Source organism: Cyprinus carpio, chromosome A5 (assembly GCF_018340385.1).
Source record: "Cyprinus carpio isolate SPL01 chromosome A5, ASM1834038v1, whole genome shotgun sequence".
NCBI classification, from domain to species: domain Eukaryota; kingdom Metazoa; phylum Chordata; class Actinopteri; order Cypriniformes; family Cyprinidae; genus Cyprinus; species Cyprinus carpio.
The window spans coordinates 36,838,927-36,863,918 of record NC_056576.1 but is presented as its reverse complement, the minus strand read 5'-3'; the positions used below and the strand labels follow the sequence as shown (position 1 = coordinate 36,863,918).

General features: G+C 33.6%; 1 protein-coding gene across 5 annotated transcripts in view; it reads left to right on the top strand.

Moving 5' to 3' along the window:
* The window catches only part of LOC109049674 (disks large homolog 4-like), a 180,457-nt gene that overhangs the window by 73,468 nt on the left and 81,997 nt on the right, over positions 1 to 24,992 (top strand). For all 5 annotated transcript variants that reach the window (XM_042757119.1, XM_042757118.1, XM_042757117.1 and 2 more), the window contains 3 exons: positions 17,902 to 17,955; positions 18,613 to 18,663; positions 19,234 to 19,358. In XM_042757119.1, the coding sequence (XP_042613053.1) occupies positions 17,902 to 17,955; positions 18,613 to 18,663; positions 19,234 to 19,358 (230 nt within the window). The remainder of the gene's footprint in view (positions 1 to 17,901; positions 17,956 to 18,612; positions 18,664 to 19,233; positions 19,359 to 24,992) is intronic.

Genomic DNA, 24,992 nt, shown 5'->3' with positions numbered 1-24,992 from the left:
TGGGAGGGGATTTCGTTCATTTTTCACACACACACACACACACACACACACACACACACACACACACACACACACACACACACACACACACACACACACACACACACACACACACACAAAGAGTAGGAGTTTATATAAGTAGATTTAGTTGACATGTGTGTGTGCAGTTTCTGCCCACTGCTGTGTAGCAGCACCCTCAGGTTTGCATGTGTTGCCATTTTTAACTTCCAAAACAAGCTCGTCATTCAGAAGAACTCAAAACATCCAATATTCATGCACAAGCACAGCTCAATAATGTCATGCTCTCATGTTCTGTGGGTTTGTGTAATATCCTTGAAGCAAATTCAATGCCACTGTATTAGTGTGTGTTATAAGTTGCATGTGCGGCAACACGATTTGTGTATGTGTCCTGTTTTTTTTTGTTTTGACAAGCAAATATAAAGAGCAGGCTTTTAGACTGATTATATTTTAATTAATTTTGTGCATCCCATTTAATGGATTTGTTGCTCTCTGACTTTGGATTAATTTGTTGAATAGATGTTTACTGAATGTGAATGTTAATCATTAACTATTCCTGTCAATTGTGCTTAAAGCTGAAAGTAATTTTTCTAGACAGTGTAGTGTTTTTCTGAAGTGTTTCTCCTTTCCACGCTTTATATGTATAGACAAGTGAGCCATGCATCAGAGGTTGATTTCCTCATAAAGTGTCATTTAAATAGTTTGAACATCCCAACCAGCCAGACATTCATGCTATTTACAATGAAATACAATTTATCAAAATATATATGAAATTAGTTGAACTTAAAAGTGCTTTTTTGATCCCCTGAAGTAGGACCGAAGTACATCTTTATATGTAATTTTTATAATTGACTGTGAAATATACTGTAAGTGTACTGACCAGCTTTTGTGGTAAACTAAAAACACACTATAATGTCAATTCTATTGAAACTTGTATGTCATGAATTTAAATATATTTGTAATTACACTTCTGCAACTTGAAATGTAACATCAAATAACACACTACAGTTACAATTATGATCAAGTACTTTACATGTGCTTTAGTATGTTAGTCAGCAAATCAAAATAAGTGTACTTTAAAGCATGCTAAAAGATTACTAAAACATAATTTGAAATGACATCTTTAATTTGAGACTTTTTAGATATCTACTTAAGTGTGTTGAGAAAACAATTAAAAGTGTCTCTCTTTAACTACTTTATTTCATTAATATTATACTTTTAGGATTTGATTTTGAAGTACACTACAAATGCACATTCTGTACAATTAAGCTTATTTCTTTTTTCACAAGGCAAGACGCAATTTAATGATGTTTTGACATGGTCAGAAGTGCCTTTTCCATTACCAGCGAAATACACAGACCATAAAATGTGAGTAAAAGCATGCCAACATGCTACCACAGTTTTATCAGCGTGCTGTAGTGTAAATGTGTAACTAGCTGGATGTTGCCCATGTTGGGATGAGAGACGGACAGCTCCATGGTGACCAGCTCCCCCTCACTGGGAAAAGTACAATGTGCTTCTGGAGCGAGAGATGATTGATGGCGTAGATTAAAGGGAGCGAGAGAGAGAGAGAGAGAGTGGGAGGAAGTGTTGATACATAGAAAAAAGACTGAGCCAGTGAAGAAGCGTAAGCTTATCAGAAATGTATGCAAGGAAAGACCCTGTTGATTCTTTTATAATGACCAGTTCCAGTGATGCACAGTGTTTGTGGGAGACGGTACTTTGAAACTAGGATTGGGCTTTGGATGCTTCAAACGAAGAAAATACACCACAAATGCACCATAAAATGATCAGAAAACTCGTTTTTTATTTTTTAATTAAAAATTTGATTGCATTGTGTGAGGAACACAACCAAATTTTAGTCTTTATTTAGCGATCTATCTTTAGTGAACTATCACATGACGATGATGTTTAGGATTAGGTTTAGAATTTTTTTGAGTTTTCTGACGATTTTATAAAAGATCTTTTGTACCTTCTGCGATCGGATTTATTAATCAAAAAGCCATGTGATTCAGTATAATGGTATTTATTTGTCTGTACGTTTGTTTGGTTTTTGCTGCTGTGGTCAAAGACAAATTTCAACCATGGTTGACAATAAAGATGTATTGAATTGTAATGGGCTATTAAAAAATCTCTATATATTGTATTTTGTAACAGAAGTTTTTGCCACAGCCTTTTTAATTTTTTATATCATTGAAAAGTGGTTGTTAAAGTTTGGTGATCTATAAAAAGTACAAATGGAAATAAATAACCATGACTACTAACTCCAGTTGGCCTAATGTACTCCCTCTTGATTTCCTTCTGTCTTCACTCTTTCATTTTCCTATTCTTTTTATCCTATTCTTTTTAAGTTGTCTTGATTTTCAGCCGCATGTCTTCTCCTCTTCTTTTGCTCCTCCTCACATTTCCCTGGTTGGCTCTAATATCTACTGCACTCCCTTCAACCTTCATATTCCTCCGAGGGTCTCGCCAGCGCCTGCTGAATAAAGGCTGATGCTCAGCAGTATTTTAATGTGTGTGTGGCCTGCATTTATATGTGTATATTCAGATTGTGTATTCTAGTATAAACCTGCATGAAGATTGAGTTTATATTTAAGATAAGTAAACAAGTAAGTGCAGTTGATTCCAAAGAAAACAAATGTTTGTCTTAGTATTCTTTCATCTATATGTATATATAACCCGGTCAACCACCTGTCCAGACCACTTTTCATAATCAGAGTCCTGTTTTAAATGATCCTGTGCCATTTTACTCTCAAACATGTCACATTAGGAAAGTAAAATGAATCGCAGACACTAGTTACAGTGGTTATGTACTACTGCATAGTGTGTATTTGCATTATACATTATAAAAAACGCTGCCTGTTTCTGACCGGAGCTTCACCTTACCATGATCACCCAACTAAAATAATGTTTTTGACAGCAAACGTGCACTCCATAAATACATTACTTTTGACAGTGGCTAATGTAAATGCTATATGTTGTATCGTACACTGACATTGATGTTCCACCCACCTTCATTCCTCGCTTTCTCGGTTATGCAATGACTCCTGTGTAATTCAAGCTCTCTCTCCTGTCAGGTTTCTTTCTGTAGTTTATCCACATTCAGCAGTCTTCCTTCCCTGCTGGTCACATCTCACTACACTGAGCCTCTCTAACTAGCTCATTACCCTTTTTCTGCTGTAGGTTCTGCATGGGTTCCCGTCCCTATAGACTGTGAGGTCGTGCCATTATAATGTATTTAATGAGCAGGTTGTTTTATACCTTACCTGGCTGAATCAAAGCATAGCAGCAGTAATAGATGCTGGATTCATGTCATGACAGAATGGTCATATTTAAGATGAAGGACATTAAAGCATGTGAACAGCACAACTAGGACGCACTGTAAGTTTGGACTTGGCAGCTGAAGAAATCAAGCCAGTTGGTCAGACAGGTCATAACAGATTGGACTCATTGTCTGTACTATTTGGAATACAACTCACATTTTTCATTTGGAAAACAAAAATACTGCATTTCCTTAATCTTCATGAGAATCAGGGATCTTAGAGCTTTTGATCAGTGATTTTACAGGACTTTTCTTTTTGTTTCTTTCTTTCCTTCCTTGAAATTTCATCCATCTATCCATTCATCCATCCATCCACCCTTCAAGTTCACAGGAGGAACGTTTACTTGTGTTTGTTTTTAATTGAAACTCACAGTTTATCCATGCATCCATCCATCTTCCAAACCACTTGTCCAATGGGTCGTGGGAGGAATTTTCATGTGTTTTGCATGTTATTTTATTTATTTATTTGTTCGTTCGTTCACTCACACACTTTTTCAGATCTGTAAATCACTATTTAAAAATATCCGACACCAAGGGGAGCCCTGCCTCAATTGTGTCCTGTGTCTGTCTTTTTTTTTTTTGTTACAATTGATTGTAAGACATCTGACATGAAGCTGCTGCAGATGAGCTGTTATACGTCAGTGTGCTGTGTGATGAGCTCAGCCCGTCTGTAACCCGCTGGAGTGTGGGAGTACATCATTACCATGCAAACGTATTCATCACACACACACAGAGAGTGAACCTTTTAAAGTCTTCTTGTGATTTACTAACACGCTGCCTGCAGTAACAGCTCATATGTTTGCATCGCCCAGAGAACTAATGATGATGATAATGAAGACCTGGTAGTATGATGACAGAGAAATCAATGTCTTAATTAATGGATAGATACTGTTTTAAACAGAGTTTAAAGACGTTTTGCATGACAAACTAACAACTGTGTATGAAGCTGACTTTTGCACTTAACTTGAATAATCCTTGTTAACTTGAACACTCAGATTCCTGTTTCCCATACAGTAGGTGCTGCTCTGTGAAAATGCAAAATTATTTTATTTTTATTTATTTATTTTGACTTTAGATTAGGGAACACATATTCACTATTAACTAAGAGTTTTCCCTCAATAAACTGTTAATTTACTGCTTATTAATAGTTAGTAAGGTAGTTGTTAAATTTAGGAATGGGGCAGATTAAGAGATCTAAAATATGGTCATGTAGAATAAGGCATTAATCTGTGCTTTATAAGTACTAATAATCAGCCAATATGCTAGTCATATGCATGCTAATAAGATACTAGTTAATAGTGAGAATTGGTCCTTAAACTAAAGTGTTACCTTTTTTTATTATTTATTTTAATTTTTTATTTTAACAGATTACAGAGCTCAAACTCACAGGACAAAAAGGTACAAAGCTGTCACTGGAGCTGTCACCTAAGGTCCAAAAGCTAAAAGGTATTAATTGTCAATTTTTCGAAATTGAGATTTATACATCATCTGAAAGCTGAATAAATAATCTCTCCATTTATGTTAGGATTACAATAATTACAATACTTATCTGAGATACAACTATTTGAAATCTGGAATCTGAGGGTGCAAAAAAATCTAAATATTGAGAAAATCGTCTTTAAAGTTGTCCAAATGAAGTTCTTAGCAATGCATATTACTAATCAAAAATTAAGTTTTGATATATTTACGGTAGGAAATTTACAACATATCTTCATGAAACATGATCTTTACTTAATATCCTAATGATTTTTATCATAAAAGAAAAATCGATAATTCTGACCCATACAATGTATTGTTGGCTATTGCTACAAATATACCCCGGAGACTTAAGACTGGTTTTGTGCTGCAGGGTCATATATTAGTACTTTTTGAAAGGGTTCTGCCCCAGTGACAGCTTTGTACCTTTTTTTCAGCGAGACTTTTACAGTAGTTTGAGAAATATATTTTGGAAATGAATTACATTACATTACATTACATTTAGTCATTTAGCAGACGCTTTTATCCAAAGCGACTTACAAATGAGGACAATGGAAGCAATCAAAAACAACAAAAGAGCAATGATATATAAGTGCTATAACAAGTCTCAGTTAGCCTAAACACAGTATATGTAGCAAGGGCTTTTAAATAATATAATAAATAAAAAGAAAACAGATAGAATAGAAAAAGAATAGAGCAAGCTAGTGTTAGAGGTCTTTTTTTATAATTGTATAATAAATAAAAAGAAAATAGATAGAATACAAAAAGATTAAAAAGGTAGTTATTTTTTTATTTTTTTTTTTTTAAATAGAATTAGAATAGTAAGTGTCAAAGTTAGAGGTTCAAATAAAGTTAGAGGGTCAAATAAAGATGGAAGAGATGTGTTTTAAGCCGATTCTTAAAGATGGCTAAGGACTCAGCTGCTGGGATTGAGTTGGGCAGGTCATTCCACCAGGAGGGAACATTTAATTTAAAAGTCCGTAAAAGTGACTTTGTGCTTCTTTGGGATGAACAATCAAGCGATGTTCACTTGCAGAACGCAAGCTTCTAGAGGGCACATAAGTCTGAAGTAATGAATTTAGGTAAAGGGGTGCAGAGCCAGTGGTGGTTTTGTATGCAAACATCAATGCCTTGAATTTTATGCGAGCAGCCAGTGCAAATTGATAAATAGAGGTGTGACGTGTATTCTTTTCGGCTCATTAAAAATTAATCTTGCTGCCGTGTTTCTGGATTAATTGTAAAGGCTTGATAGAACTGGCTGGAAGACCTTCCCAAAGAGCGTTGCAATAGTCTAGCCTGGACAGAACAAGAGCTTAAACAAGGAGTTGTGCAGCATGTTCGGAAAGAAAGGGCCTGATCTTCTTAATGTTGAATAAAGCAAATCTGCAGGAACGGACAGTTTTAGCAATGTGGTCTGAGAAAGTTAGCTGATCATCAATCATAACTCCAAGGTTTCTGGCTGTATTAGATTTAGAATTAATATTTAAATATTAATTAATTAATAATATTAATTAATATTAATTAATATTTAATATTATTAGAATTAGATTTAATTATATCAGTTTAAGTTTTAAACTGCATGCATTTAAGTTTATTGAAGGAAATGCAGAATGATAAGACATTTATGATTGAAACAAATAGCTATATAGCATTTAGTACCGTCTCTTGTAACTTATTGCTTTATTTCACCACAGCTTTGAACAAGGGTTATCTTAGAGCCAGAACTGTTCATTTGATGAAGGCCATTTGAGGCATGTTTAAACACTATAGTGTGGCGAGGGAACGTTGTTTCAAAAACAGTTTTCTCTAGATACCCTGACAGCCAGACTGTCCCTAAAGCCAAAGCACAGCTGAGATTATAACCGTTAAATGGCAGGCGAGGCTGGTGTGAAACCAAGGGGCTGCTAAGACCTTTACTGGATGAATCCACCGCTGGACTGGTGGACAAATCAGCCAAGCAGAACAAAGTAAGATTATGCAACTGTTCCCATTTAAAAGGTTTAGTGTACTGCATTTGGGCATTAAACATAAAAGTATAGCCTGAAGTTGTTTATGTAAATTGTTTGGTTTGAACTTTTCATATGTATTAGTGGTTTAATGAAGTAATGTTTTAAAATTCTGGTTTGGGTGGCTGTCAGCGCATGCAGAAAAATATTTTATATTATAATAGTGCATAGAAAAGTAGATAAAAGACAGGAAATGATGAGAGAATTTCAGGTCTGGATCTGGAAGTGCTCATGTATTGCACATGCTTTCATATACTGTACCATGCTATTCATGTTGCACACCATTAGTTCTCAGTACTTACAGTGCAGTAGAATGTTGTTTTTTACATTTTATTATCATTTTGGTATTGGGTGCTATGGCAAAAATATAATATCACAATTTTATTTTCAGGGAAATCACCATTCACAATTTTATTGCGATTCTTTGTCACGTTGGTTTTATTTTGCAAATTGTCTGAGCAGTACAGCCAAAATACTTTCCCTATTTTTAAAACACAGCTTTACAAGGTAGCAAAAAAGAACGGCAGACATTTAGGCCAAAGTGGGTGTAACTTTGTAATTATTTTATCTTTGTTTTTAAAAAAATAGAACAAAGATACACAATACAAATACACATAATATACAAATAAAACAAACAATGCTTTATTTATCAGGTACTGTATGTGTATTTAAAAATAGCATTCAAGAAATTGAATGAACAAATATAAAAATAAAACACTATATACACTTCACTGTATTAATTATACATTTAAAGCAACTGTATTCAAGTTCTTCAGTCAAGAGCAGTGAGTGATTTTTCTCTGTTTTGTTGTTTTATTAACAATAAAGGGATGGTTCACCCAAAAATGAAAATTCTGTCTTCATTTACTCGCTCTCAAATTGTTTTAAACCTTAGTGAGTTTCTTTCTTCTGTTGAACACAAAAGTTGTTTTGAAGAATGTGGGAACTGAACAGTTACTGGTTTCCAGTGTCAAAGTCAGTGGGGACCAACTACTTTTTGGTTACACACATTCTTCAAAATATCTTCTTTTGTGTTCAGGACAAAAAAGAAATGAATACAGGTTTGGGACAACATGCGAGTGAGTAAATAATGATAGAATTTTAATTTTGGGGTGAGCTATGTCTTTAATGACAATCGGCAGCATGTTTAATACTATTAGTCTGCTGTCACTTTAAGAGCTGCACGCATCTACAGTAATATATAGAAACACATCCGTTTCTCTCTCAACTGTTTACTTTCACTTTTGACATAACTAACTGTTTATGTGTAAACCTTGTGTGTTTTTGACAGTGTTAGCGCAATTGGACGTGAAAGATAACTTGGTCCAGTAACCGGGTGCTTTTTGATGGGATATTTAGTGTGTGCGCGCTTCTGGTGTACACGCTTAGAAAAAGCACATGTCCGAACAGCACGTGAATGAAATGTTTAACCGGCAAGGCTTTAAAGCACATGCAAATAATGTACTTTTGTGACTGCGAAGTGCAGTGTTTTGTGATGCAGCTAATAGAATGAGCGCTGTAGCTTGATACTACGATATTTCTTCAAAAGCAGATCGTAGAGACATTTTAATGGTCCACAATCAAAAATCATGATATTGCACACCCCTAATTTGGTAACACATTACCAGGTAAGATCCAACTTCTGTGAAAGCCATGCAGTGCAACTGTGGAGCCATGAGCCCTCAGTGCATTTTGCAACCAAGGCTCATTGCAAATACGCGCTTGTGGCAGTGTTTCTGCAGCAGTGATATGACATACCTTACTGCATATTTGGGCCAGTTTCAAAGTGAGATGTCCAGTGAGTGGCGCTAAAACGAGCATTCAATACATGACCGTGGCCACAGTTTTATTACATTGGTACAGGCACGTACACCAAACCCAACCCTAAACCTACCTGATAGTGTTAACGAAAACAAAAGTGATATGAAAACGCATTCGCTGATGCAACCACGCTATTTTATACTATTTTATTCCTTATACGCGGGTTTGAGCTGTTTTGTTGAACCGTAGTTTCTTGGGATTCGTACCGGAGCAATTGGAATGATTGGAAATTGCAATGATTCGTTCTTATACACTGTAAGAAAAAATAAAATCCTGTAGTTTTTACAAATAATAATTTTGTAAAAAATTCAGATTTTTTTTTTTTATCATTTCAAAAGATAACATAACATAACCGTAACATAAATCCCAAATGTTTATAACTGATAACAACTGATAACTATTAAGAAACATGATTATTTAAACAAAATACTTTCAGAAGTGGAGTGTCATGCAATGATTTCTGGGAATATCAGTCTACAGTTTTTGACTGTAAATTTTTTACTTCTAAAAACTGTACAGTTAACAGCATTTTACTGTATAATTACATTAAATGTCTGGTTAGATCTTTTACAGTTTTTATAGTACATAGACTTATTGTTAACCTTTTTTTTTTTTTTTTTCTGTTTACAATATCCTCCTGAGACCCAGAAAAAAAAGGGCTTGTGAATTTTGTTATTTTTCTTATGCCATTACATTGGTTTGATTGTAAGAAACAAATGGAGAAAAAACATTAAAAAAAAAAAAAAAAACATTTTATTCTTTTTTTTTTCTGTGTCCTTAGTAGAAAAAAATAGACATGGGAAGGCATGTACAGACAAAAACAATGCTTTATTTTTTCATTCACCAATCAGTTTTTAGGTTTCAGGCTTTTTAGCCAAACTTTGTATAAAGATGATTCTCAGCTATGTTATGAAAGATATAACAGAATAATTTGATATGCTGCCGTACTTTATGGAATATGTGCGTAAAATCTCCATAAATTGGTTATCCCATTTTATACATTGCATCTAATTTGCATATTAATGTGTTCTTGGGGCAAACCATAATGAAAAAAAGAAGAGTAATACTGGGAGTAATTACCTGGCAACACTTTCATAAGAAAATCTCATAATTCATAGGAATACTGATCTATAATTTCTTGTTGTGTTTCCTAGTGTCCTCTAAAGAAGACAAGAATGAAAATTATTCCCTGTTTCGTAACAAAAAGTCATATTTTGATCTGAAACCCCATGACATTTTTCTGAATGTTTATGACAAACAATTTGAAAATTAGCCAGATTTAAATGATGATTACAAAATCATATTTCCAGAAGAGTGCTAAATCTGATCATTCTGTCAATATCATAGTCATAGTCATATTTAAAAACCAAGGAGAAAGTGTGTCTATGATCAAACCTCCTGAAAAGCCTGAATGTGCTCAGAACAGGACACCCAGACTAAAACTGTGACAGGAAGGGTCTCAGAAAAATCACTCAAATATAATGTCCTCTACAGAGGACAGAAGACTGTGTCTGGACCCCAGGAGGATCATTTACAGTTAATATTGATTGTGTAGCTATGTTTTTTTAATATTGAAATTGGCCATTACCTCATTTGTCAACCTGTGAATACAAAAGGAAGAGGAGTTAAATGTCCAAATAATTAATTATACATAACAGAGTATGAACCGGTTGCTATAGTTTGTGTTATGTTCATCATGTCTAATGTATCATAAATCAATAAATTTGTTTGTCTTATGAAGTTGTGTGTGTGCTGGGTACACTCTTCTCTGGAGATTTGATAATAAAGACACAAGCATTTGTTGTGTTGTGGATGCTTCTTAACAAGCTTAATCAGCATGTCTTTCACGGTCAAGGAGCTTCATCACTCCAGGGGAATTCAGGCTGAGCTGGTCTTCTCAGCAGGTTTCTTTGGGGGTTTCTCTGTCTTCTTGGTGTAGCTGTGTTGTCTGCACCAGTTTGTCGATCTCTGCAAACTCTACAGCTACAGGATCTTTGAGATATACTGGGTAGGGTCGCACCAGCCTTAGCTCTTACTTAAATCAGAACCTAAAGGGAAATGAAGAAACAGAATGTTCTTAATATCAGAATAGTGACATCATGATTTCCCCTCGACACGCCCCTAAACACGCATTATCGAACAACTCATGTCAGTCCATTATTCACAGGAGCCTTACTGCTGCTAGCTAAAGAAAGACCTTTTTAAGTTTATAAACTTACTTTGAGAAACATGATTTAAAAACCTGAAACTGTATTTCATTAACAACATGACATCTGATCAATATTAATAAGTAATCAATCATGTATGTATAAAAAAAAAAAAAAACTGCTTCAGAATTCATTTTTTTAGGTGTGTAATTTACACTGTAGAGCAAAATGTAAGTATTTATCATAGACCTTGTTTTACCCATGAAAAAAAAAAAAAAAACCATTATAAAAGCCCATAGGATTCATCTTCTGGGTTTTGACATCACTGCTGCAGCAGTCTAAAGCTGTTTTATATGCAAATAACATTTAGGAACTGGATTTGAAATGAATAAGGATCAGAAAATAAATCCAGATACAAAAAAAAAAAAAAAATAAAGTACATCTTTATATGTATGACTCTGAAATATGATTAAAGTGTACTGTTTAATGTACTGACAAACATCTGTGGTCAACTAAAATATTATTTAATGCAATTTTTATTGAAACTTGTGTGTTTTGTATTTAAATATTTTGTAATTACACATTTGTAGTGATGAAGTTGCAGTGAAGACATGAAATCTGTGAATTTAACTAAAATAGACATTTAGGTTAAATAAACTTTACATTTGTCCACTTTAAATGTAATAACAAAAAAATCACCCATGCCATGTTTTTATCAGCAGTCCTGCTGCCCTGTAATCTGTCAGTCTGTTTGTGTCTGTGTGAACTTCATGTTTAGTCCTTAACTCATGGGAATGAAGACAAGAGTCTGTTACCACGGGGTGAAATGAAAGCGATATACTGTACATTGTTTACACATTAGAGGAGGATAAAAGGCACACACACAAACACTACTAGAGCATAGTTCTGTTTGCTCTAATTTTAGCACTCAGCGCTGGCTTTTATAGACGTGCATTACATCATGTCTCCACATTGTGTTCTCTTTCTTTTTCTGTGACATGGATAAATTGCAGGCTTATCAAGTTGTCTTAATAAGGGAAGTGAGGTGGAAAGAGAGAGAGAGAAACGAGGCTGGAGAACGTAGAGAGATGAACAGATGTTTCTTATAATGAGAGGACGAGTGTGAGCAGACAGCTGTCTCCACACCACTACAGCACTGACCTTCACTACAGCTCCACTGTGACTAACGTTCAACATTTTCAGCAAGAGTTTTTCATGTTTTTGAAAGAGGTCTCTTTAGTCCACCAAGGCTGATAAAAAATACAGTTAATATTTTTACAATTTACAATAACTGTTTTCTATGTGAATATCTGTTAAACTGTAATTTATTTCTGTGATGTGCAGCTGTATTTTCAGCATCATTACTCCAGTCTTCAGTGTCACATGATCTTCAGAAATCATTCTAATATTTGCTGCTCAAGAAACATTTCCGATTATTATCAATGTTGAAAACAGTTGTGCTGCACAATATTTTTGTGGAAACCTTCATACGTTTTTCTTTAGTTAATAGAGAACATTTATTTTAAATATAAAGTGATAAAGGTATTTTACAAATTTGTCAGATTAAAAATCACAGCGGATATTAATTCCTGTAATAAGGAACAATTCCTGTGATAAAGTATAGTTAATACTTTAGTTTAGGGACCAATTCTCACCATTACCTATAGCTGCTTATTAGCATGCATATTACTAGCATATTGGATGCTTATTAGTACTTATAAAGCACATATTAATGTCTTATTCTGCATGACAATATTCTAAATCCCTTAATCTGACCCCATACCTAAATTTAACAACTACCTTACTAACTATTAATAAGCAGCAAATGAGGAGTTTATTGAGTCAAAAGTTGTAGTTAATAGTGAGTTAATAGTTAGAATTGGTCCCTAAACTAAAGTGTGAATGAAACATGTAAACTACACCAATTAAAATATTATTTTTATTATTAGTAAACTGTTCAAATCAGATTGGATTAGCCATATTCAAAGCAGCTGTAAAATGACTATAAATGAACACATTTGATCATACTCTGTCACAAACAGCCTACAGTTAAGCAAATATTGCATACTGGAAGACTTGTTTATTACATTTATTAATAACAAATAATTTTAATCTGCTTGCCATCATGCCTAACACCCCCAAAACACCGCAGACATGGTAAAATATTCGTAACACACATCCTTTGGTGAGTTAATCAGAGTCAAATAGTTTGCTTGTGCATCAATAAATCTTTTGAAAAACACCAATAGTATTTATATTTAATCATCGTTGAATTGTGTTTTGCATCATGAGAGTCAGTGTGTTAGTGTAGAGTAGAAACCAGAGTAGAAATACTCTGGCTACGTAACGCTGTGGAAATCCTTGTCTGGTACATCTTTGTTACCGTTATTGTCATCATCTTAAAAGGCATCTTTGAGTAGAGAGCTTGGTGGAGGAACAGACAGAAAAGGTGAAGTGAAATGAGAAGGAGAGAAGTAACGGTGTGAGAGTAGGGGGCTGATTTCATGCTTTCAGAGCATCTTCTCAGGCTAATCAACAGACTACTGCGGCACAACAAATCACCAGAAACCAGAGAACCAGCGAGGGAGAGCTGAGAGGAAGAGGATGGGGAATAAGATGCAGAGAAACCCAGTGAAAAACAGAGCAGAGCGAATGAGAGAGAGAGAGAGAGAGAGAGAGAGAGAGAGAGAGAGAGAGAGAGAGAGAGAGAGATGAGCTCAACATTACCACCCACTCACCAAGATTCAATCTAGCATCTCAATTACCCGTCTTTCTCTCTTAAAGGGACAGTTCACCCAAAAATAAAGTATTCTGTTATCATTTACTCACCCTCATGTCGTTACAGACCTGTTTGAGTTTCTTTCTTCTGCTGAACACAAAAGATGATATTTTGAAGAACGTTGGTAACCAAAGAGTTGACGGTAGCCATTGACTTCCATAGTATGGAGGAGAAAAATAAATAAATACAATGGAAGTCAATGGCTACCGTCAACTCTTTGGTTACCAACGTTCTTCAAAATATCATCTTTTTCATATAAATGCACATTGAATTCTGTGAAGAAAGTGAGCCAGAAGGTTTAAAAGCGAAAACATGAGGATAATGTTTTATTAATGCGCTTACAGGAATTCTTGAGTAAATGAGTGTTCTTTGAGGACGGCTTTTCCAGGTGGATGAATGCCTGGTTATGTGTTACTAACATAACTCCTGTGTGTGGGGTCTGCATATCCTTACGTTATGCATGGATACTAAGTGGAAGTTAGTTTACTCTTTCAGCTGTTTTTAATTTTATCAAAGCAGTCTCATGTAATGTTTCAATATGTTTATACTTTTGAAACGTGTGATGGTTTTAAATGTTTATTTTATTGATTCCAGTAGGTGTATTTACTGTAAATGCGATTCCCATTCATTTATACATGCTGAGGGACACAATAAAATAGCTGTCTGTGATAATTAGCATGTCATGTGCTTCTTAATTGGTGGGTCATAAGTACAAAATATTTAATTTCTGAAGACAATTAGAGACCAAAATGGTCCCATTTTATTTTTCAGCCATTGTCATGTTAATAATAATTTAGTTCTACCCTTGTGAGAAACAAGTGTGCTTAATTGTATTGAATGTGCACTTGTTGTGCACTTCAAATATTTAAAGTATATATATATATATATATATATATATATATATATATCTTATATATATCTATATCATATATATATATATATATATATATATATATAAACTGTAGTTGCAGATAATATAATATGAATCGAATTGAAGGCCACTTAAAGAGAAACACTTTCATGACTATGTTTCTTAATCTTAACACTTAAGTATACTGTTGTTTACATTTGTAATAATGTACATTAAAAGTGTTACTTTGAAGTACTTTATAAATCATTATGTTTTAATAATCTTTTGTCATGTGTTAACAAGCATATGTAAAGTACTTACTGTATGATTTTATAGTTTATTTATATTATTTTTTATTATTTTAACTAGTGGGTTGATAGTACATTTAAAGTTTCTATATTTTAAAAGTACTAAATTGCAATTTCATAAATGTAATTGTAAATATATTTAAATACATGACATACAAGTTTCAATAAATGAAAGTGCATTTTAGTTTTAGTATCATGAATGTCAGTACAATCAGCAGTACACTTTAACCATATTTAAAAGACGATATAAATAATTATGAAATTACGTATAAATATGTATTTAAGTCCTGCTTAAGTGGGCAATCTAAAGTACAAATAATTGCATTTAATATAAATAAATATAAACCATTATACATTTTATTTGTGTATTTACAGTAAGTACTTTTTCAGTAAAGTCAAGTTCTTTTTTAAAAGTTGCTGAAGTGTACTTCTTTTTCATGAGGGCTGGTGAAAAGTTCAGTGTTTGAATTTGGCAGCATTTGATACTTGGGTCACCTCTTGTAACATCAGGTTCCTGAAGCAAATTACTGACATAGAAATTAGTTTAAAATACCCTTTAATATTAAACCTCAGTGCTCATCACTGTAATCTCACTCACTTTCCAATCCGCTTCTGTAATCTAGGTTTTTTTTTAGGTTTTAAGTGATTTCATCCACTGCTAATAAACTAATGCACTAGTGCACACATTTCACCATGATTACTGACCTTTAAGGAAGAAAATATTGTTGGATATATCTGTTCGTCTCTCTAGATTTCTGTCATTTAGGCAGTAAATCTGCTGGAATGCAGTTGGTCAGCACTGGAGATTTCAATTTTAAACCAAGGTTTGTTTAAAACATACCGTTATATATATCAAAATACCATGGTATTGTCTGATACACCACAGTATTTTATACTGTACTACACTAATTTGTACCTTTTCTATTTCATATGATAATTCATTACATTTTAGCCTTGTGAAAATGCATGCTTTCAAAAAGAGCACTTATTACAGAAACAATATACTTTAAAAGAATGCACTTAAGTGTGAACTGAATGTAATATTTTTAGACACGCAATTGCATGTGACTTACAAATAAATGAAAATGTATTATAGTTCAAATTTATATTAAATACAGTTAGTACTTTTAACTCAAGTACATATGTATATGTAATTTTATAATTATTATAATTGTCTTTAAAATATGGTTAAAGTGCACTGCTGAATGTACTGACAAAAATTTCGGGTAAAATAAAATATACCTTAATGTCATTTCTAATGTTATTTATAAATTGCATGTCATTTATAATTTGCAATTTCACGTTTGTAACAATGAAATTGCAATTTAGTAAATTTACATATTAACTGAAATATCAAATTAGTTCAAATTACTTGACAAGAGATTATTAAAACATGATTTAAAATGTATGTTTTTTAAAAAAGTATTAAAATAACATTAAAATGTATCTTAATTCTTAAAAGTGTACTTAAGTGTTAAGAAACTGTCCTGAAAATGAACTGTCTTTTAAGTTCACTTAAGTGGCATTTTATTTCATTAATATTCTATTATCTTCAAGTACAGTTTTTTGTATCGATCTGAAGTACACTACAAGTGCACAATTCAAATAAACACACTTCTTTTTCATAAGGTTAATATGCAATTCACACACTTGTCTTTAGAAGTAGCCCAGTATATGAAAGATGTGTATGTGGATTGGATTGGACAGCCATAAAAATGATTGTTTAATTTACATTTTAGATGCTGAGGGTCAGAGCGGCTCACCCACAGCGTGCACACACACACACACACACACACACACACACACACACACACACACACACACACACACACACACACACACACACACTCTCCCTGTGGCTGCATGGTAATGCTCATCTCTCTCAGATGTGTCTCTGGAAGCCGTGGGGCAGTGAGCACTTGAATGAGTTTCTGACAGCGTGTGTAGTTGAGTGTGTGTTGATGTGATCATGTGGGCGGCTGCAGAGCCCTGTAATAAAAGGCAGTAGTTTGGAACTGAGCTGGAGGGCATTACTGCTTGCTTGCTTGCTTGTTTGTGTGTGAGTGTGTGTTTGTTTGTTTGAGTGTGTGTGTGTGTGTGTGTGTGTGTTTGTGTTTGTGTTCGTGTTTGTGTTTGTTTGTGTGTGTGTGTGTGTGTGTGTGTGTGTGTGTGTGTGTCTGTGTGTGTGTCTAATCACATTTATTGGAAAGCAATAGAGGTGCTAGCAGACGTTACAGCTGTAAATTGCTTGTAGTGTGTGTGTGTGTGTGTGTGTGTGTGTGTGTGTGTGTGTGTGTGTGTGTGTGTGTGAGCTGTAAAAGAGGGTTGTGTGTGTTGTAGTACAGCTTATCAGTGGACGTGTGTGCTGTTTGCTTTTAATTTATCTCAATGGAAAGACCTGAAAAACTTTTTGGACTTGTAAAAATCTTGTCTGTTTTGAATTAAACACTGGTTTACTGCTTAAATATACGTTAATCTGCCTGCTATATAATGTACAGGTACATTTCAAACGGTATTATGTTACATTGTTGTCACATAACATTGCATGTCTACTTCAGCAGGAAGGATCTAGGAAATAAAAATGTGCAGTACCATTCAATAGTTTGGAGTCAGTAATGTTTTTATTTTATTTTTACTTGAAAGAAAACAGTTATTTTGTTTAGCAAGGATGCATTAAATTGATCAAAAGTGACATATATAATGTTAACGTTAATGTTTACAAAAATATCGGGCAGCCTAACTGTTTTCAACACTGATAATAATCAGAAATATTTCTTGAGCAGCAAATATTAGAATGATTTCTGAAGATCATGTGACACTGAAGACTGCAGTAATGATGCTGAAAATACAGCTGCGCATCACAGAAATAAATTACATTGAACAGATATTAAAATAGAAAACGGTAAATTATAATAAAATTTCACAGTATTACTGTTTGTACTGTATTTTCGGTCAAATAAATGCAGCCTTGGTGAGCTGAGGAGACTTGACAAGCCCAAACTTTTGAACAGAAGTGTAGTAGGTCATCGAGGTATTCAGAATGCATACTGTAAAGTTGCTTACTGCGCACAGTATGCATCCAGCAAATTAAGTCCAAGTAGTACCGTGGTGTGCTCCAGAAATTATGTGTAATAAGCTCTGTGCTGAACATTCCCTCTCTGTTTTCTCCTGCAGGGGAACTCTCCTCCAGTGGTGGTAAATACTGACACACTGGATGGCTCACCGTATGTAAGTATTATGCATATTTTAGTCTTTAGATCTAGAAATTATTAGTGGTGCAGACAGGAATGATACCTCAAATCAAGAATACCCAGACAATGATAATAATAATGCCTTGGCAGCCACCCACAGTGCCCTTGTTGCAGCTCACAACACAATCACATATCAAGTGTTGGGTTGGTGTTTTTTAGTACGTTTTGTTCATTCTGGAAGAACATTCCCATCCAAAAACAGTCATAACCCACTTAATCTAACCCTAAACGTAACTTACCCTAAATAACAGGCAGATAAGAATATTGTAGAAGTCCCTAACTCTAAACTTGACATTAACTGTAAACTTAACTCTGATTCAGATCTGAGTGATTGGAATGTTTCTCCAGGATCAACAGGGATTTTCATTCACACAAGTTTTGAGCAGTCAAGCAACACCCTAATTTTTTCTTCAGACAATGTGAAAGTCTAGTTATGCATTTGACCACTTGTAAAATAAAGAAAATAAATGCATTGCTCAAAACTCCAACAATTCAATTAAAACATTCCAGTTAAAATAATAGCTTTAAAACAATACCATAAAAACATTTCCATTACTATACATGACACATACCATATAATACATGTCTTAGATGATGTCTTCAAGGGACTGACATTGCATGTGTTTTCTTGTAGGTCAATGGAGCAGAAGGAGAGATTGAATATGAAGAGATTACGCTGGAAAGGGTAAAACTTACAAACAAGTACAGTACTTTATTTTTTTAACATAGGTCTTTCTATGTATGGGTGCCTTTTCCAGTTTGACAAGGTATTTTTAATATGAAGTAATATATTTTGTAAGAGTGAGATTTTACATAACCTTTGTGAAAAAAAAGTAAACTTCAAATTTTATATTTTTACAAATCTGTACTTGCAAATTATATAATATGAATTAAATAAGGCCACTAACATAAATAGATACTTTGATGGCTGTTTCTCAGTAGACCTTTAAAAAGTGCACTTCATAATACTGTCAAATTAAAAGGTTTACTTTAAAGTACATTTTAAATGATGATGTTTTAATAAGTTTTGTTGATTGTTTCACAATGGATTCTATCAATATATGACATGTTTCAGTGTTTATAAATTGCATTTGACATCTAAAGCTAAATGAATGCATGTGAATATATGTTGGGACACATAGCAGAGTTTCCTTGTATGTAAATGAGCCGAACGTGTTTGTGTGTGTGTGTGTGTGTGTGTGTGTGTGTGTGTGTGTGTGTGTGTGTGTGTGTGTGTGTGTGTGTGTGTGTCTAGGGAAACTCTGGGCTAGGCTTCAGTATTGCCGGAGGGACTGATAATCCTCATGTCGGAGACGACCCCAGCATCTTCATCACTAAGATCATTCCTGGAGGAGCCGCCGCACAGGACGGGAGACTCAGGTGACACACAAATTGCACGTGGAATGAAAATACAGTGATCCCAAAAAGTATTTAGGAGCTCAAATGATGTTTACAAAAGTATGAATGTCATTGCATTAGGGTAACATTCATTTTTTATATATATTAGAAAACCTTTTTGTGAAATATACCTTTCTTTGAAATGAATGCCATTTATCTAACACAATGACATTCATATATTATAACTGTGACTTAAGTAGGGCTGCACAGTGATTCTCTCGATTTATTAAGCATGATTTCTTGCAATGGTGACAAGCCTCCACAAGCTTTCATGGTTGTGGTTGCCAGATGTCAAGAGTATAAATCCCCCATTCTGCATCCCAATGTGCATACTATCCACCCTATCTGCCCTAAATAGTATTGAAAATTGCTAATATCACATAGAATTTTGGATGGATAATATGCACATTGGGACGCAGACAAGGACACATTTTCTGCCTAGCGCTTTACGTAATCTTCCCAATCTGGCAACCGCACATGCACGCTCCACATTAGGGAAAAAGCGTAATAAAATCTAAAATGCTTAAATAAAAGTGTAATATTTCTTTCACAGTCATCTGTGCTGTTTGCCGCAACTAAATCTGTGCAATCTTATTTAAAAAAAATAAGAACAATAATTGTGACTATATTTTGAATTGTGATGATATTTTTGAGCGATTAACCGTTTATAGACTTAATTTTACAGTCACTGTATGCGTACTGTATATGCTCACATTTATAATCACATGCTCACAGTTAAATGTCTCAGTGGATGTACTAGTGATGCATTCATAATGGGACCAGCTGGGGTTCCTGCTAACAAATGCAGTTTTACCCCAGAGCTTTCCAGCACATCCACACACACACACACACACACACACACACACACACACACACACACACACACACACATACAGAAAGCAGACAGGAATAGCACAGAAAGAAAGAGAAAGAGATGGATTTCTGTCATTATTTCCTCACAGTCATGTTGTTCCAAATCCGTATGAGTTGGATCTTTTCAGTGTTTCTGAGTGAAACAGCTCACCGCAGGAGAAGACTGTCAGTGAATAATGACTCGTTTCGATCCGTTCATCAAAGTCATACAGGTTTGTAGTGAGATGTTGGTTAGTTAATGATGAGAGAACTATTGGCTTTAACCACTCAGACAGAGTCAAACTGTCGAAGCTGATGGACGGTCAGCTGTTTTATGCTGTCCTCTGCTCTTCTCTTCTCTGCAGACAGTTGGGCTTCATTACTTATGGTAGTGCTGGACTGTAGTTTAGAAAGACAGAAACATTTTTCTTCGCAGACATTTTTCTGAAACTCGCTGTTTCAGAGCAGTGTTCATTTTGACAGGCATTTTTGATTTAGTCTTAGTCTTTATCTTGAGATGAAAATGCCTAATAGTCTTAGTAACATTTAAGTCATTTGAGTCTTTCATAGTTTTAGTCGACGAAAAGTCATTGCATTTTTGTCAACTTTTAATCATTACTTTTAGTCATTATTGTAGTCAAACTGTAGTTACCAACATTTGTTTTGGTAGATATTTTATATGTAGTTTTCAAACAAAAACAGTCATTAATTCTTCTCTCTTTAGACCAAATCAGTTAAGCTTATGAGAAATTTGAATCAAGGATTGAATTTGGAAAAACTTAAATAAATGATGACAATTTTAATTTTTGGGTGAACTATCCCTTTAAACAGTAGTGAAAAGGCAGCAACTTATTAAAAATTTAAGTTGTTCATATGTAATATAGATAATATATATAATTTATAATTTTTGAAAAAGAAGCGCAGTAAGAAAAATATAATATATATATATATATAATAATTGCAATCCAATTACAGGGATGCACATTTTGAAGGACAAGACAGTAGCCTATAGGATGTATTTTGAATGTCCGGTAGTCCTCAAATAACATTAAAGTCCCGTCTTGTCCTGTTGACGAAGACGCTGCATACATTTCGTCACAGTTTTTATCATCATATATTAGGTTTAGCTCGTCAGCGTCTCGTCTTAGTCACAGAAAACATGTTCGTTAACCAATATTTTTCGTCCTCGCCTTCGTTGACGAAATTAACACTGTTTCAGAGTTAATCTAATACTTTGAAAAGATACTTTGTGCATCTTCACTGCAGCTTTTTAAAAAGAATAATCTGGATCCTTCAATTCTGTCTAATTTCAGACTTATTTCTAAACTCCCCTTTTTATCGCCTCAGACGTGTACATCATCTTGTGTTTCATGCAGTTGACTTTTTACATGATACAGGGCAACACAATGCAGTTATGTGCCCCTAAAATTCAAGATATTGAGGCAAAAAATGCCCCGTATGAGTTTTTTCATCATATTTACAGTACAGACCAAAAGTTTGGAAACGTTACTATTTTTAATGTTTTTGAAAGAAGTTTCTTCTGCTCATCAAGCCTGCATTTATTTGATCAAAAATACAGAAAAAAAAATTTAATACTGTGATATATTATTACAATTTAAAAATAATTGTTTTTAAATTTATTATACTTTAAAATTATCATTTATTTCTGTGATGCAAAGCTGAATTTTTTAGGATCATTATCACATGATCCTTTAGAAATCATTCTAATATGATGATTCATTATCAAAGTTGGAAACAGTTCTGCTGCTTAATATTTTTTCAGAACATGTGATACTTTTGATGAATAAAAAGTAAAAAAAAAAAAAAAAAAAAAGAAGCTGTGTTTTAAAAATATTAATATTTTGTAATAAACAATATACACTAATGGTCAGTAATTTGGGGTCAGTAAGTTTTTTTTTTCTTTCTTTTTTTCAAATAAAATCAATACTTTTATTCAGCAAGGATGTGTTAAATTGATAAAAAAGTGATAGTAAAGAAAATATATTATTAGAATATATATTATTAAAATTTTTTATTTTATTTTGAATAAATGCAGTTCTTTTTAACCTTTTATTCATCAAATATATTAGACAGCAGAACTGTTTCCAACACTCATAATAAATCAGAATATTAGAATGAGTTCTAAATGATCATGTGATAGACTGGATGTTACATGTGACACTGAAGGCTGGAGTAATGATGCTGAAAATTCAGCTTTGCATCACAGGAATAAATTATTTTTTTTAAAGTATATTCAAATAGAAAACTATAATTTTAAGTTGTAATAATATTTCACAATATTACTTTTTGTTCTGTATTTTTGATCAAATAAATGCAGGCTTGATGAGCAGAAGAGACTTCTTTCAAAAACATTAAAAATAGTAATGTTTCCAAACTTTTGGTCTGTACTGTATATCATATGATTAGCGATATGACACGAGCAGCGAGAGCAATATCACCCAAGTGTTGTTTTTTCCCCGAACAGCACGAGTGCAAATGTGATTTTAAACAACAGTTCAGTAAATAAGTTCATTTTAAATATATGCAAATAATGCAAGAACATACATATTTAGCCTAAATGTTTATGTGTAATAAATATTATGTTGAATCAAATAATATATTTCTCCCTAAATCTACTTTTTTTGTAATATCTACTTGATATTTTTCTCATTTAACACAACAATGACTTTAAATTATCCTTTGGGGGGTGTTTTTGCAGCCAAATTTAATTTGTGAGTAATTAGATTGATTAATCGCTACATCATGTAATTAATTGGATTACAATTTTAATTGAATAACAGCAATATGTATAATATGTGGAGGTAAAAAAAAAAAAAAGCTATGTCTGGTTGAATTGTAGAGTTGCATTTACATTCACCATTGTTTTTCCCATCTGTCCCGACCTTATCAGAGCAAACCTGTGGCCTATTCTTGGCTTTATCTTTCAAAAATATGATATTTAAATCTTTAGATTTATGAGCAAAGCTCTTTTCAAAGCATATAATGCAATGCAATACAATGATGATTGAGAGATGAACAAATAAACAGTCCTGATAGATATTTGATGCTCGCATTTTATCATGATTTTACTAAAAATGTGTGGAAGTTAACCTAAAAGTGAGTGCTCTTCTTGAAGTTATTCTTATGCTAAATTTATAAAAATCGTTAAAGATTTCACTGCAAAAGACATGAATGACCTGAAGAGGGAACTAAAAGGCCTTCCCCTGTTTTCCAGCTCAGTTATGGGTGAAGTTTGTTAATAGTATGTGAAGTTGTTGTAGTCCATGCAGACTAAGAAAAAGCTAGAGCTGACAATATTGACAGAAATAAAGCATCTAAAATACCGTAATTCTGTTTTTCTGCTTTCTTGGTGGTCAGTAGTAATTAGAGGGCTTTGTGATGAATATCTATGAGCAGTTATTCACAGAAAGCTTATTCTCTCACTCTCTGTAATCTCTGCTTTATGTCTCTGCATGACGGCACAGCTAGCGCTGCACTTCTGAAAGCTAAGCAATATTTGTGATGTTTGGTCGAGTTGTCAGTTTCAGTGAAACGTCTTCTGTCAGATGCTGTTGTTCATGTTGTTCTTAACCCATATCATATCTTCTTCTGTGGAACACAAAAGAAGACGTTTTGTAAAATGTCCTGGCTGCTCTCTTTTACGTAAAATGAAAGTGAATTGAGCCTGGTGCTGTTGAACTCTACTGAGGACTAAATGTACTATAAGATGACTCGTGAACTATAAAACGAATCAATATAATAGCTTTGTGTGACGAACAAGACAACATTTAATCCCGCCCTCTCCCGTCGTTTTCAAATCTTTTCAAAGAATTGTCCAAAAAAGGCAAAAACAAGACCACAGAACCAAATGCCAGAACCGAACGTCATGAGAGAACACAAAGCACGTGGTGCTTCACAAAGTGTTTCATTTCTAAAGCAGGATATCAATTTTGTAATCTAGGTTCAGTTTTAATAACAGACGTGTATTATGAAAAACAGAGAGTGATTTAGTTAATTGTTTCCAACTGGCTTAATTAGCCAAATTCTACCTAAAAACATCAAGTAAGCACTACAAATCAATAAAACACAATTAATATTATATTAAACACGAATTATACAGACACTTCATATTTAACCCTGTAAAGCATGACATGAAATAATATTTCACAGTTTATAGTTTATTGAACCTCTAAAAAAAAGAGAGACAGTTTTATGATCAATTATCTGTAGTTTTTATAGTGGAGGACAAAACATATAACGCAACACGATGATTGAGAGATGAACAAATAAGCGTTCCCCAAAAGCCTGCTGTATATTTGATGTATTCACCTCACATTTTAACATGATTTTTCTATAAAAAAAGAGGATGTATTTATTAAATATATAGCTTTATAGGGTTAATGATTTGTACATTGCATTTAATAGATTTAATTTTGACTTCTTGCAATTGGTTTGTAAACTGTTTCATACACAATCATTTTGCAGTTGTGTCAATTGATTCAAAGTTTTGAAAATTTTTCTTTTATCACTGTGATTTTTAACTGAATTGATGAGATTTTGCATGCCAACATAAATGGTTGAAACACAAGGCATAGATATAAAACATGTGACACAAGACTTAAGATTTGCCTTTGAGAGCCTGTAAACACACTGTATATGAATATAATCAAGTCAATATAATTCACTTATAATTTGCTCTTACAATATCATTTGCACATAACATCTTTTGTATCTTAAGTTGTGCATCAGTGTTGCCAGATGTTG